This window comes from Apiospora phragmitis (genome assembly GCF_038363925.1).
Source record: "Apiospora phragmitis strain CBS 135458 chromosome Unknown utg000004l:1.0-3135199.0:1.0-3139288.0, whole genome shotgun sequence".
Classification (NCBI taxonomy): Eukaryota; Fungi; Ascomycota; class Sordariomycetes; order Amphisphaeriales; family Apiosporaceae; genus Apiospora; species Apiospora phragmitis.
Window position 1 is genome coordinate 2,005,402 of NW_027117402.1, and position 13,008 is coordinate 2,018,409.

General features: G+C 54.4%; 7 protein-coding genes across 7 annotated transcripts; 2 read left to right on the forward strand and 5 right to left on the reverse strand.

Moving 5' to 3' along the window:
• Positions 1-427: 427 nt before the first annotated feature.
• On the forward strand, positions 428-1,387 carry PG994_003756 (uncharacterized protein; the record flags this gene model as incomplete). Its single annotated transcript, XM_066855165.1, has 3 exons — positions 428-632; positions 712-812; positions 839-1,387. 3 exons carry the CDS (start codon positions 428-430, stop codon positions 1,385-1,387), a joined length of 855 nt encoding a protein of 284 aa, XP_066719443.1.
• Positions 1,388-3,059: 1,672 nt separating this feature from the next.
• PG994_003757 (uncharacterized protein) lies at positions 3,060-3,794 on the reverse strand (the record flags this gene model as incomplete). The annotated part of the gene is made up of 1 exon (XM_066855166.1): positions 3,060-3,794. The coding sequence occupies one exon, from the start codon at positions 3,792-3,794 to the stop codon at positions 3,060-3,062; it is 735 nt and encodes a 244-aa protein (XP_066719444.1).
• Positions 3,795-5,793: 1,999 nt separating this feature from the next.
• PG994_003758 (serine-type peptidase) lies at positions 5,794-7,668 on the forward strand (the record flags this gene model as incomplete). The annotated part of the gene is made up of 5 exons (XM_066855167.1): positions 5,794-6,008; positions 6,071-6,149; positions 6,240-6,990; positions 7,056-7,506; positions 7,533-7,668. The coding sequence occupies 5 exons, from the start codon at positions 5,794-5,796 to the stop codon at positions 7,666-7,668; spliced, it is 1,632 nt and encodes a 543-aa protein (XP_066719445.1).
• Positions 7,669-8,127: 459 nt separating this feature from the next.
• PG994_003759 (aconitate hydratase 1) lies at positions 8,128-8,966 on the reverse strand (the record flags this gene model as incomplete). The annotated part of the gene is given in 2 exon segments (XM_066855168.1): positions 8,128-8,394; positions 8,406-8,966. 2 exon segments carry the CDS (start codon positions 8,964-8,966, stop codon positions 8,128-8,130), a joined length of 828 nt encoding a protein of 275 aa, XP_066719446.1.
• A 538-nt stretch (positions 8,967-9,504) lies between these two features.
• PG994_003760 (uncharacterized protein) lies at positions 9,505-9,951 on the reverse strand (the record flags this gene model as incomplete). The annotated part of the gene is made up of 1 exon (XM_066855169.1): positions 9,505-9,951. One exon carries the CDS (start codon positions 9,949-9,951, stop codon positions 9,505-9,507), a length of 447 nt encoding a protein of 148 aa, XP_066719447.1.
• Positions 9,952-10,650: 699 nt separating this feature from the next.
• Positions 10,651-10,842, reverse strand: PG994_003761 (uncharacterized protein; the record flags this gene model as incomplete). Its single annotated transcript, XM_066855170.1, has 1 exon — positions 10,651-10,842. The coding sequence occupies one exon, from the start codon at positions 10,840-10,842 to the stop codon at positions 10,651-10,653; it is 192 nt and encodes a 63-aa protein (XP_066719448.1).
• A 526-nt stretch (positions 10,843-11,368) lies between these two features.
• On the reverse strand, positions 11,369-12,930 carry PG994_003762 (indoleamine 2- 3-dioxygenase; the record flags this gene model as incomplete). Its single annotated transcript, XM_066855171.1, has 2 exons — positions 11,369-11,426; positions 11,516-12,930. 2 exons carry the CDS (start codon positions 12,928-12,930, stop codon positions 11,369-11,371), a joined length of 1,473 nt encoding a protein of 490 aa, XP_066719449.1.
• Between the last annotated feature and the right edge of the window lie 78 nt (positions 12,931-13,008).

Genomic DNA, 13,008 nt, shown 5'->3' on the forward strand with positions numbered 1-13,008 from the left:
CTGGAAACCGTCCCGGGCGGCTGGTTGCTGCTTATTTGGCGACCTTCCAGAAGCCTCACCTCAATTAACCTAAATGCCAATATCAACATCAACAATTTAGTAACACCACCTCACCTATCAACCACCGACCCTCGGCACTTGAAAACGAGATACAGTAGCCTCCAGGAAACACGTTGGAAAGATCATCGCCGTCAGCAACAGTAGCAAATCAATCGCTGCTTCTTTCCACAGCTTCTTTACCCGTTTCCCGACAGTCGTCTGCACTGTCCACACAATCTCCCACCCCACATACGAGCGCAGCACACAGCCCAACACATCCTTGGCTGAACAGAAACACCACAACAGCTTGCGTTTTGGCATGAATGGTGTAAACGGTTCAAGCACAGGTATGCAGGGAGGACCAGGAGGTGCCGCAGGCGCTGCCGCTATGGCTGTCGGACCAACGCCCGCCGGCCACCAGGCCGAGCTGAACATCATCTACGCCATGGTCGAAGATCTGTCGAAACAACTCACCGAGAACAGACGTGTCACAGAAGATATCGTTAGTGGACTGGGCAGGGTACGGAGTAGAGCTCGAGAGCGACAGTTCACCAACGATGAGGTGCTCCAAGAAGCAGCAGAGGAGATACTATGTCAGTAGTCCTGTTGGTTACAGTCGATTGGTCCTGTCTTATCTGCATATGCTAACCTGGGGGTTTAACGGATAAACAGCGCAAGAATCCAACCTCGACACCATCATCTCCGTCCTGACCGAAGCCCTCGACCGCGCCAAGACGAGCCGCGACGCCAACTACCAGCTCCTGACCGCCTACGCCCGGTGCTCTCGACGCTGCTGCAGCACTTCCACGCCTACAAGCAGAAGCACGTCGCGGACGTGTCGGCGTGGCACCACTCGTACCGGGCGCAGCTGGCCGAGGCGCGGGCGGAGAACTCGCGGCTGCGGGAGCAGATCTGGGAGATGCAGGAGCACGCGGGGCGCGCCAACGCGATGCTGCGGGCGTTCCGCAAGCAGTACGACGAGGACGAGGCCCGTAAGGAGCGGCGCGTCGAGGCGCGCGCGCGCCGGCAGGAGGTGCGGTTCTGGAAGCGGCTCGCGATGCCCGACGTCGCGGACGACGACCTCGACGCCTGGAGCGACGACGACGACTTGGTCGATCCCGTCGAGAAGGAGCGCTTGCGCGAGGTCGAGCGTAAGCAGGCCGAGCAGGCGGCGGCGGGGCTCGGCAGCTCCAGTAGCCAGCAGGGGGAGGACAGCGAGGGCGAGGAGGGCGGCATCCCGGGGGCACCACCCGGGGGGCATGGGCGGTGGTGGCCTCGGCGGCGTGGCGATGGAGCGCGAGTTGAGCGGCGGTATGACGATGCCTACACCGCCGCCGAGACCGGCTAGCACTGGAAGTACAGGTGGGCATATTGGCTGAGCCTAAGCCAATCATGTCAAGGCATGATCTGGTCATTGCAATGTCTGGCAGGGCTCAGGCTAGGGCCTAGGATATCCAAGCTCTGCTTGCTCTCAGGAGTTCTCAATCGTTACCCGAAATGTTTGAGGAGAGCGACCGCTTTGGAGCTTACCATCTCTACTGGCCCTTTGGAACCGGGCTACTGCTCGTATCAACCAAAGATAGGGATCGTTAAATGATGGCATGCTATGAACATGACGTTGGTCCTAGCTCACACTTAGGATGGATGTGTTCTGAGGATTGCTCAGCCCGAGGTTGCCAAAAAATATTGAAGGAAATTGCAGCGAGCTAGACTCTTTGCATGAAGGTACGCCATGTTTTTTTTACCCGGGCGCCAGCATCAGCTAGATAATGCTGAGCAGGGATATTGCCTCAGCGTGCTGTGTGCGATTATAGCCAGGGAAGCGTGTGCTTAGGAGAGATAATTTGGAAAGGAGTTTGCGTACCCTTGGACTTGGGCTTCACGAATTATCTACTGAGAAAAAGAACCAAAACCCCCTGAAAGGGACAACTAATGTTACATCATGATACCCCTTTTCTTCTTGCTTTTCGTTGTGACATGACGTTTCGGAAAATGGAGAAATGAAATTATCGACTGGATTCGCCTGTTGGCCGGGGATCGCGTTACAAATAAAAGGTAAGGAGTCTACTCCCTTGAAGCTATAACTTGAACAACGGCATAGTGTGTTCTAGAGGGCATTCTTGAGAGGGCAGACACGAATACGGCCGTCTCCCACCCGTTTGGTAGCGTTTTGACGTTAATCAAGGCGGAACTGAAAGCTCAGTAGATAGGGTATTATAGTAGCATCTTATCATTAAATGGAATTCACTTGTCCCCGTCTATTGTCGATAGCCTTGTAACTCTGAACAATAGGATTTAACGTACATGTGCACCCCACCCCCTTTTTTGAGCCCCTTGGAATTCGCGCCGTGGTGTAGTACCAATATGCTCTAGATTGATATCATTATACTTAATATCAATACATATATTTCCGAGGTTCGTTCTCCGTTAGATACATGTCTTGCCTAATGGGAACATTTGATCACCCAGGATGCCCGTCTAGGGCGGGAATGGACTGGATGGCAAACTGGCCAAGAAATAGCTACACAAGCAGCTAGCCCCCCAAGATTTTACTCTGTGCCTCTAATCAAAAAGTTCAGGGCCACATCACATACAGCCAAATACAGTGTTATGTTCTACTGTTTAAAACATGTGCTCTTCGGATTGGATGAAGGTTAAGTAGTGCATGTGTGTCACCATCAAGAACACACCTAGGGTGATATCCACGTAGCCGCGGGAAGATGTGACTATGGCCACATCTCCATCCTCCGATATAACCAATCGTACAGAGGCATGGATCAATTTCGACTTGTATCGTGATGCCATTCCTGGGAGAGCCCTGGAAAGGGCCTTATAATCGCCGAAGCCGATAAGCAGCGCAATGCCTTCCTCTAACCCCTGGATTTAGATTCATACACATGTTCGTAAAAAGAAGCCCGCCTATCTTCATACCCCATCCAAAACTACCCAGGCTTCCGTAGATGGTGTGATGGCTTCTTCAACGGAGACTGTATCTGCAGTGGTGCTGGAACCATGGGGCACTAGAAAAGGAATAAAAGACCAATCCTCCCCATCCTCTTCGTCGCCAAAACGGTAATCTTCCAGCGAAAATGGGTTCTCCGATAGAGCGAGTCTTCCACTGATTCGTATATGACGTGCAATGGAGGCCCCGGGCTGTACATCCGTGCGCTGTTTTTGCCCCTTTTCTGCTTCCGCCTGGACAGGCTCACGGCATAGACGGGCTCGTCATGGACTATGGCATTCAGGTTGAAATGGGAACCCCGGTTCCCTTCATCGGCATCGTCGTCATAGAGCAGGCCGAGGCGATACAGGTCGGCGTCGTTCTCCACCACATCATCCGACGACACGAACCCCCCTCCTACGGCAGGGCCGCGAAACGCCTCTTGGTGCTCCAAGCGAGGCGTGAACTTGTTGTTCTTGTTGTTGTTGTCCCGGCAGCCGTCCCCCGGCAGCGGCACGTCGCTGCACGCGAGGGAGAGGCCGTCGTCGTCGCCGATGCAGCACCGTCGTCCGTACCGGCGCTGGGGGCCGCGACTCGTGCCCTTCCGCTGCCGGCTGGTCTGGTTTGCCTGGTTGCTGCTGCTGAGGCGGGACAGGTCGCGCTTGTTGTTTGGGTGGGTGCAGCAGTATCCCTCGTTCTCGGCGTCGAAGAGGCTTAGGTCGATCTTCATGCTCTTCACGGCGGCGGGGCTGAGGGACGGGCCTGGCCGTTTGAGTTGTGGCTTGTTAAGGGGCTTTTTGGTAATGCCAGACATGATGCAGGGCAAACTTTGTGTAGGCTCCGTGGACTAAAGGCGCAAGCAAGTATTGATATTCGGTCGAGTCAATGGGACTTTGTAATGTGTGTCACCCGGTGCAGTACAGGGGCGGTATACTTGTCATGTGTATGCCTTGGTATGGAGAGAAATCCGTAAAGGTCTTGGGGGGTTTACATGTGTGAGGGAAGAAGGTTCTTATATCAGCAGGTCCCCATGTCTCGACACCCCAAATCTCGGTTGGACTGGACCCTTTATTCCATCGACATGTAACTAAGCTTATGTCGAAGAGTCACCAGCAGCGTGATGATGCATCTTGAGATTGGTGTAAGAGCATGTGGTAAATGGATATCATTGGCTCGCCACCAGCCAACTCCCCGGGCAAATGACTCACCTGGTCGAGGTCTGGTGGCACAGTTGTTACAGCTCCTCAAGGCAGCTAATGCTGCCTAGCAGCTCTAGTGTACAAGTCGATGTAATCATGGAAATCTGATATCTGATCTCTGAGACGGGCAGGGGAGGAGTCATACAGATTATATTTAGCCATTCATCCTCCTGTTCGGGATGCTCTGGGGAGTTGATTGCCTTTGAAGATGTGAGCACTTGGCAGGCAGACAGCGTGACAGTCGTACAACTGGAGATAGGAGTAGGCGGCGGCCCCACGTACAGGGAAGCCCCTGCCTAGAACAAATAACGTTTAAGTGCTAATCTCAGCGACTTCCCCAGATCATGCCTTGCCAATTCGTTCAAGAGTTGTGCGAAATTGATGTTCCGCATCACGAAAAGCAGCGTAAACTCTCAGCGTCGCAATCCGAGCTTTTAGCTTTCTTCTGATGCATACGGACCGTTGCCGTATCCCAGAGTTGAAGGGATAAACAATTCACCTCCAATTGGATTGGTCACAGGGCTCGATTTGACTCTGATGTTCCAACCGCAGACGATACGACACCCGATTTTGCCATGATTAGAACGCGTAGTGCCGTGACCGCCGAGTTAGTTCGCAACTGCTTGTTCACTTTGGGCAACGAAGCACCATCAAGTCATGCCATGTGCTTCTTATCTGTTGGCACTTTGATCACATCAGTGCTCCGCCAGCGCAGAGCCTCAGGGCCTCAGGCCTTTGGCAGCACCGAGGCATACTAAATAGGAAATAGGTGCGTAACCTAAATATATGATTAATCAAAGCCAACTACGGGTCACTCCGTTCGTCTCTAGCAAGCTTTCGACCAGGGACCGCCCAAGATATACTATGCCGGAAGTCGACTACATGCTGTATATGCCGGGACATGACTTAAAGAGACCAAAAAAACATCCTTACGACAGCCCATATGTCACTCCTGCAGGGGTGGCCCTTATCTTGATATGGCGATACTACGGCTGATCCATTCCCATTGCAACATGACAGACCAGGCACCAGGCTCCTGCTCGTCTCTTCTTCAGCCCCTAAAGTTGCGATGAAATGCAATGATGTTGCGATCTGATGCACATATACTGATAGTGCCACCATGCGGTACCGCAAGCCGGGGTGTATGGTGTGGCGTGCCACAGCAGCGGAACGGCAGACCGACAGGCACATTGATTGCACTTATGCAAGGATAGACACTGCACCCGTTTACTGTGAAGTCGACATGCAGTCTTAAGTAACTCCCCGAAAAGGAAGGTGCGACCCAGCAAGCCGTCGCAACCGGAGACCCGATTGGCGACGATCGGTTTAGGCGGGTCTTTCTCATCTCGGCTCTTTGCCTAGATCCACGGCCATTGAATCAATCCTCTGCGAGTTGCCTCACTCGGCCAAGGCCAGATCGGGGCGGGGAAGGAGATAGGTATGTAGAGTAAAGGGTAGGTGTGTGGCCCTTCCCTTGGTATTTGCTGTTTGTATATATATTGCCCGGCTCTTTCCTGTCGCGTGCTTTCGTTCCCTTTTCCCTCACTCTCTCCCCAGGCCTCCTCTGAAGACCGCTCTTCTTTTCGTTGGCCTTCCTTTCAAACCTCGGGCACCATGAGACTCCCCTTCTCGGTCTCGGCAGTACTGCTGCTAGCCCCTCTGGCTCCTGTGCTTGCCCTCCGCCACACCAGTGGTATGCAAGTTGGGCCTATCGATTTCAGCCTTCTACAGGATACCGACCTGCTCGGCATGAATGGGACCAACGGCTGGGGAACTTTCGATCAGCAGTTGGATCACGCGGATCCCAGCAAGGGCACCTTTGAGCAGAGGTCAGGATCCTTCACACCCGCTCCGCTTATGACAGCCGTGGAACTAACAAGACTCCTTAAAGATTCTGGTATGGAACTCAGTTCTGGAAGGGCCCGGGGTCGCCTATCATCCTGACTACCCCGGGTGAACAGTCGGCTGATGTAAGTACATGGCAATACATGAACTTTCACTATCACTCCTGCTGGGTTCGCAAGACCTCTGGTACCCCTCAATACTAATAAGCTCACTAGGGCTTCAACGTAACTTACACCACCGAGAAGCGGTTGAGTGGCCTCATGGCCAAGAAGATGGGTGCCGCTGTCATTGTTTTGGAGCATCGCTACTGGGGCGGAAGCAGTCCCTTTAAGGAGCTTACTGTCCAGAATCTGCAGTATCTTACACTGGACAACGCTCTGAAGGACCTGACATACTTCGCCAAGAACTTCGACCCGCCCTTCGACAAGAGTGGCGAGAGTCACCCCGCCAAGGCACCTTGGGTCTTCACCGGAGGTTCGTACTCGGGTGCCCTGGCTGGCTGGCTAGAGAGACTGGAGCCGGGCACGTACTGGGCCTACTATGGCACCAGCGGCGTGGTCGAGGCGCTGAGCGACTTTTACACCTACTACTCGCCCGCCATGGAAGCGGCGCCAAAGAACTGCACCAAGGACCTGACCGCTGTGATCGACCACATTGACGAGATCTTATTCCATGGCCTCCCAGAAGAGAAGCAAGCGCTCAAGGACAGGTTCAAGCTTGGCGACCTTGGCGACAAGGACTTCGGCGCTGCTTTGCTGAACGGGCCTGCAACGTGGCAAGGCACCCAGTTCTACACGCTGGAGCAGGACGGTGTTGTTAGGTTCTTCCAGTTCTGCGACTACATCGAGAACGTATTTCCCAATGCGACTCAAAATGCGACCCATGTTTCGAATGAAAACGGCGTTGGCATAGAGAAGGCATTGGACGGATATGTCAAGTGGTGGCTAGAGGTGTATTTCCCTGGTAGTAAGTTTTTTTGGGGCTCTCTCAACGATTACAAGACTTCATGTAAGCTAACAACAGCTTTACAGCATGTGAAAGCTATGGGCTGGACGGATTCAACGGCACCTACAATACTGAGTGCTTCAAGTACGAGAAGGAAGACAACCTGCTGTACAAGGACACCCGAGTCGACAATGTCTCAGGCCGCACGTGGATGTGGATGCTGTGCAACGAGCCTTTCGAGTGGTGGCAGACAGGGGCCCCCTTCGGAATGCCCTCGTTCGTCTCGCGCAAGGTGGACGTGGACTACTTCCGCCAACAGTGCTACTACATGTTCCCTCCTTCTGAGGGCGGATACGGCATTCTCAAGGGCAAGACGATCGAGATGCTGAACAACAGGACCGACGGGTGGTTCCATACCGACACCAAGCGCCTCATGTACGCCAATGGCCAGTACGACCCCTGGCTGGACGTCACCGTCAGCTCCCACATCACGCGGCCCGGCGGCCCCGTCGAGAGCACGAAGGAGCTCCCGTCCGGGTGATTCCGGACGGCAACCATTGCAGCGACTTGTACGGTCAGAACTGGGATGTGAATGCCGAGGTCAAGGCCATCGCGGACGCGGAGGTGTACCAGATGTCCTGCTGGGTCGACGAGTTTTACAAGCAGAAGAGCAAGCGAGAGGTGCCTTTTGTCTCTTAGATGCTGCCGCTGCGGCTAGAGTCGCACTTTGATAGACAAGTACCTAATGTGTATACCCTACCTAGGTAAACATAATGACTAATAAAGTGTATCCACCTACTTACTTGCTGAATTTGATTCAGTTTCGATGCTTGCTATCGTGTATCGTTGCACATTCTCAGGTGTATCTTCTGACCCACGGAGACGATGAAGAAATAGGCCTCTTCGTGGCCGTATCAAGCCAACACATCCACTGTACAGTAAACCAACGGGGAAACGTGGCATATGTATTACCCGTTTTATATCCTCCCGCCGGGTGGCACGCAGATTTCAACATCATACACGGTTCCCCCGGTACCACCCGGGGCGCTGAATAATACCTAACCACAAACAATGCAATATACTCGCGGCTTATGGTACGCCAGCTTGAAATCCTAAGCAATGCAGTAGCGCGCAGCCTACCGACCTACACATAAGAAATTATAGTCTTACCGCAGTAGGTATCAATCCAAATCCTAACCCTTTGATCCTCACCTCCGTAACGTCCACCCACTCCAACAACCTGGGATTTTCGCCGAGGACCCAGTTCCCCTTCCTGACGAACTCTTCGTCGGGTTTCTCGCCATAAACACCATTATCAGTCTTTCGCCATACGTGTAGCCGCTTGTCCCTGAGGTCCGTCTCCAAATCGCCCCAGCACCACCACATCGTCCCCATGTAGCCGCGGTTGATGCCGAGCTCGGACTCCTCCCGGGCACGAGACCCTCCCTGCTGGAGCGTTCGCTCCGGTCGGCATGCTGGAAGATGCGCTCCCAGTTCAGGGTGTGCGTGACCGTGGCTACTGCTGCTGCTGCTGATCGTCCTCCCTGTTCCTCCTCCTCCTCGCCAGCGGCGGCGGGGGCCGGTGCGGGTACGGTGACGAACCGAATTCCGCGCTCTAGGAGGTCTTCAGATTGGCCTTTTGCACCGCTCGTTGGTGCGGAAGTAGCCCAGCGAGATATCCTCGTTTTATCGCCCGACGTGCTCCGGAGCAGACCGAAACCGCCGCGGGCGAAGATGTTGATCCCGCCCTCGTAGCCCGGTTCCGTCACCTCGCAGATGTTACGGTGCGTAGCGAACGTGAGCGGCCTTCTTCCTCTTCCGGCATCATCGCCCTCGGCGCCGGCGCCGACGTCGACAGATGGCGCCAAGGACAGGGTGAGGGTCAGCCGCAGCGCCGCGTCCGGGTTGCTGCGGAAGAGGGTGGGGGAGGCCGAGAGTCTTACGTTGATTTGGGCCTTTCGCTCCGAGGGGTTGGGTTTGCGGCTGATGAAAACCATGATGTTCGCGTATTGGACGCCGATTAATAATTTGTGTGTGTGTGTGTGTGTGTGTTGGCGTGGAATGGAAAGATCGAAGGAGCAGGCCAAGCTTTTGTTAGGCAGCCGCTGAAAAAGGGGCGATCAACCCCGCCATAAAATTATTGTTTTTAGTACTTAAGCAGCTACAGGTGATTTATTTGGCCCTCCCCTGAACAATAATTGACAGAGTTGATTTTTGTCCGTATTTCAGTAGGAGGATTCGGACCGTCCCGGAGTTGTCTACATGTCATCTTGGCGACTACGCCGCAACGGCACAGGCACTATCTGCATCAAATACATATTTCCCTTGGAGGGAGCGGCACACTTTCTATGGTCAAGCACTACTACATCTTTGGATTGAGAATGGACAAGTACTACCCAGTAGAGGAAAATGAGGAAAATGAGATTAGAAAACAATATTGAGTATAAGAACTAGGTAGTGGGAAAATCCTACTCTGCTCACCACCCTACCGCCCTCTTTGGTCTGGTGAGTGCAACGAAAAGGGAATGCGGCCTCTCATACAGGCGATCCAGCAGCAGCTTGCAATGATGAGACAGATGACAAGGGCAGCGGTGATGAGGCCGATAACGAGGCTCTCGGAAACCGTCCCTGTTCCTGCTGCTGCTGAGACGGTGGTAGCGGCTCGCCAGCAGCGGCGCCGGCGGCAGTTGAAGAATCTTTGAGTTGACGAATCTTATCTGTGTCGGTGATGGTACGCGAAACATTAATATTCCGCGCCGATGATGCATTGAGGCTCGGACTCGCTTCGATCGACTCAGAATAGTGACATTGTGATGTCATAGGGACTGCAACACGGTCGAGACTAGGACGGACCGAGGTAACAAAAGTAGTTGCAATGCCATCTTGGGCTTCTAGGTATACCGATTGGATGCCGGAGATGTGAAGACGCGAACACAGAGCCGCGTGGGAGGCGCTCCCGTTGGTCTGAGTGAGGCCGGCCATGAGGCCCGCCGGATTATTCTGATCTTTGACGGAGGATATGATATGCCAGGGGTTAAAATGAACTGGTGTTTGAGAGCACTGATAAATAATAAGTCCCTGTGACCTCCGTAGATGAATAAAGGCATTGTTGGATATAACAGGATTTCAGTAATAGGCTCGTTTCATTCCCAAGGGCCTTCAACAATCTTATCTGACAGTGTGGCCTACAGCAGCGCTGGACCTCCCTATATACATAGAAACTGGGGGAGGATGATGTTTGAACATCCCACAGTGTTAGTCATGTGTTTTGAGAGTCAGTTTGCCAGCCGTCCGCCATACGAAACTAGTGGTAGGACGAAGAGGACTCATAGTAGAGTCACTTCCACGGCGAAACTGAGAGCTCCAGGACGCAGACGATCTTGGGGTTCACCTGTGTCCTTTCCTGGAAATATCTGACCACAGGTCTGGTTCGAAGATCGTGCGGAGAGTATTCGACTCGGGCTGATGAGCCATTTTCCAACCTCATCACTCATCGAAGGGTACAGAGGTCATACACTAAAGAATACTGCCCATATGTTATAGTTATGGCTACCTACGTCGCAATAGTAGGTAACTGCATCCACCCAAAGCCCATCATCACCCGAGCGAGCCCTTTCCCAACTCCTATCCGTCCCCTCACACCCCTTTTCACCGCCACTGCTGTACATATAAGACCACCCGTCAGACGCTCATGGCCATCTCCACCTCCGAGTCGGACCTGTTGTCCTCACGGCGTACGGTGCAACAGCCGCAGCCTTCAGTGTCTCCGTCCCAGGTCATGAAGGAGCAGCAGACCATAAGGACCATGAGGAAGATGCCGATCACGAAGACGAGCATGATGAAGACGACGGCGACGAGGCTGGATTGCTGCATGGTTCGTATGAGGAGGGGTTGGTCGCAGTCACTGAAGACTTTCCTGCACCCCTTCAAGATTTCGCAGTGGCCTCGAAATGAAAGAGAAACACCGATGTAGACTCGAATCTAATGGACGAACTGGGAACTCCAGGTGAGAGACTCTAGAAGTGACTGGGTGAGGTCTCGAGGCCACTGATGATAGAATACAGTGGTTGAGAATGTAGTAGACACAATGATATGAGCTAGACGTATCATTAGAACGTGCAAAGCGTTCAACATAAAATATAGGATGGAGGATTGAGTTGATCTTGAGAACCAATAAACTCTCTGCGATTGGCAAAGTCGTGCATCTATAAGTCTAGGGTGACTGAACTGACCGCCTCTCAACCGTGTAGTCGTACGGAAACACAAGTTTGCATCACAAAACATTTCAGATACCGATTTCACTATGCACAACGACAGCCTCATTTTCAGCTAGCTTGATTGCAGGAGCAGGGTTTGTTTATTGATGAAAGAACGGCTTCGTACAGACGGGTAAGGAAACTTAGTAGCTGCAGATGCCTCCAACGTCATCATCAATGGTCCAAGTTCCAGCAAGGCCGCTGCGATCATATTAGTAAGTTTCTTTGAAAACAACCGAAAAAGGGGCAGAGGCAGGGGGGCAGGGACAGGGGCAGGGAAAATAACATACTTCTCGACGACAGGTTCCTCAACGACTTCCGGCTCTTCCGGCTTGCCGGCAAAGAAGTCGCCATCGCCAGTGGACTTGGCCTGGCGGCTCATCCAGCGCTTCGCCCAAACCTCGACGGCGGGCTCGCCCGTCTCGTCGCGCGCCTGTTTCAGGAAGGGGATCAGGGCCGTGCCACCGGTGCCCTTGACCTTCTTGTGCTGGGCGTTCTTCGAGGCCGTCGCCAGGTTCTGGGGTCGCCGGGCCGCCTCCGGGCTGCGGCTGCGGCTGCGGGCTCGGTTCTGGCGCGACGGCAAGATGATGAAGCGCGTGACGATGGCGATGTGGATGTCGCGGAAGTTGCGCAGCATGGTCAGGCACGCATCGTAAGCCAGCCCGAGGGGGCGGTTGGTCTTGGCGTTGGCCTCGACAAATTCGCGGATGTTGGCAACGGACGTGACGTCTTTCAGGAAGCGCGCGTGGGGGCCGGGCATGTAGCGCCGCATGTCCTGGATGAAGTTGTGGCTCGGCGCCTTCATGCGGCCCTCGCGCTCGGACTCGGACGCCGGATCCGCCTTCTCGCCGGTCGGCCGGTGCTCGATGCCCAGCATGATGTCGAAGAACTGGATGAGCGAGCTCTGGGCATTGCTGGGGCCCGAGTATTGCACGTATTCGGACTTGCCGGAGCCGTCGTCCCAGATGACGCCGTACGGAAGCCCGGCCTCCTGCATGTTCTTGCTGCCGGCCAGGAAGGTGCGGATGCGGCGGTAGAAGAACCCTGGGTCGCAGCTCTCATGCATCCGGTGCAGCAGTTCGCCCAGGTCGTCCAGGCGCTCGGCAAACCCGCGCAGGCAACGTGTCACGGTTTCTGCGTCGTTTTGGCGAGCGGCGGCGACGGCGGTAAGCATGAGGGGGATGATGGGTCCTCCGCGGGCTTCGATGGCGACGGAGACCAGGTAGAACCAGGACTCGTCCAGAGCGCCGGTGAAGGTGACCAGCGAGGCCAGGTTGTCCAAGTCATCGATGTCCTCGCCCATGAAGAGCGGCTTGAAGTTCCACAGTACCGACGCGGAGTAGGTCGAGACCGGGGGTACCTCAAGCCTCTTGCAGACATCCAGCAGCGGCACGGAGATGCTCGGCGGCACACGGCCCAGGGGAGCGTCGCCACCCCAGATGTAGCCGTGAGCAAAGAAGGTGAGGAGCACGTAGGCTCTCCGCCATTCTGCGTCGTGTTCCAGACCGACGGTGGAGAGCACGGGAAGACGGTCAATGACTCCTCTCAGACGCTTGCTGAGGATGAGGTGCTGCAAGTTGGCCGCAATGGACTCCCACTTGTTGTAGTAGGGGTCCGGCAGTCTCGTCAAGGGCAGGACATCCGGCAGGAAGCCATGGGTGGGCGAGATGCCATAGTCAGCCAGGACGGGAAGGGGAGGAAGCATAGCGGGCGAAAAGGGCTATAAACTATAACTGCTATAGTCGAGCAAGTGTGTTTAGATTCTGGAAGGGGCAACTTTCAA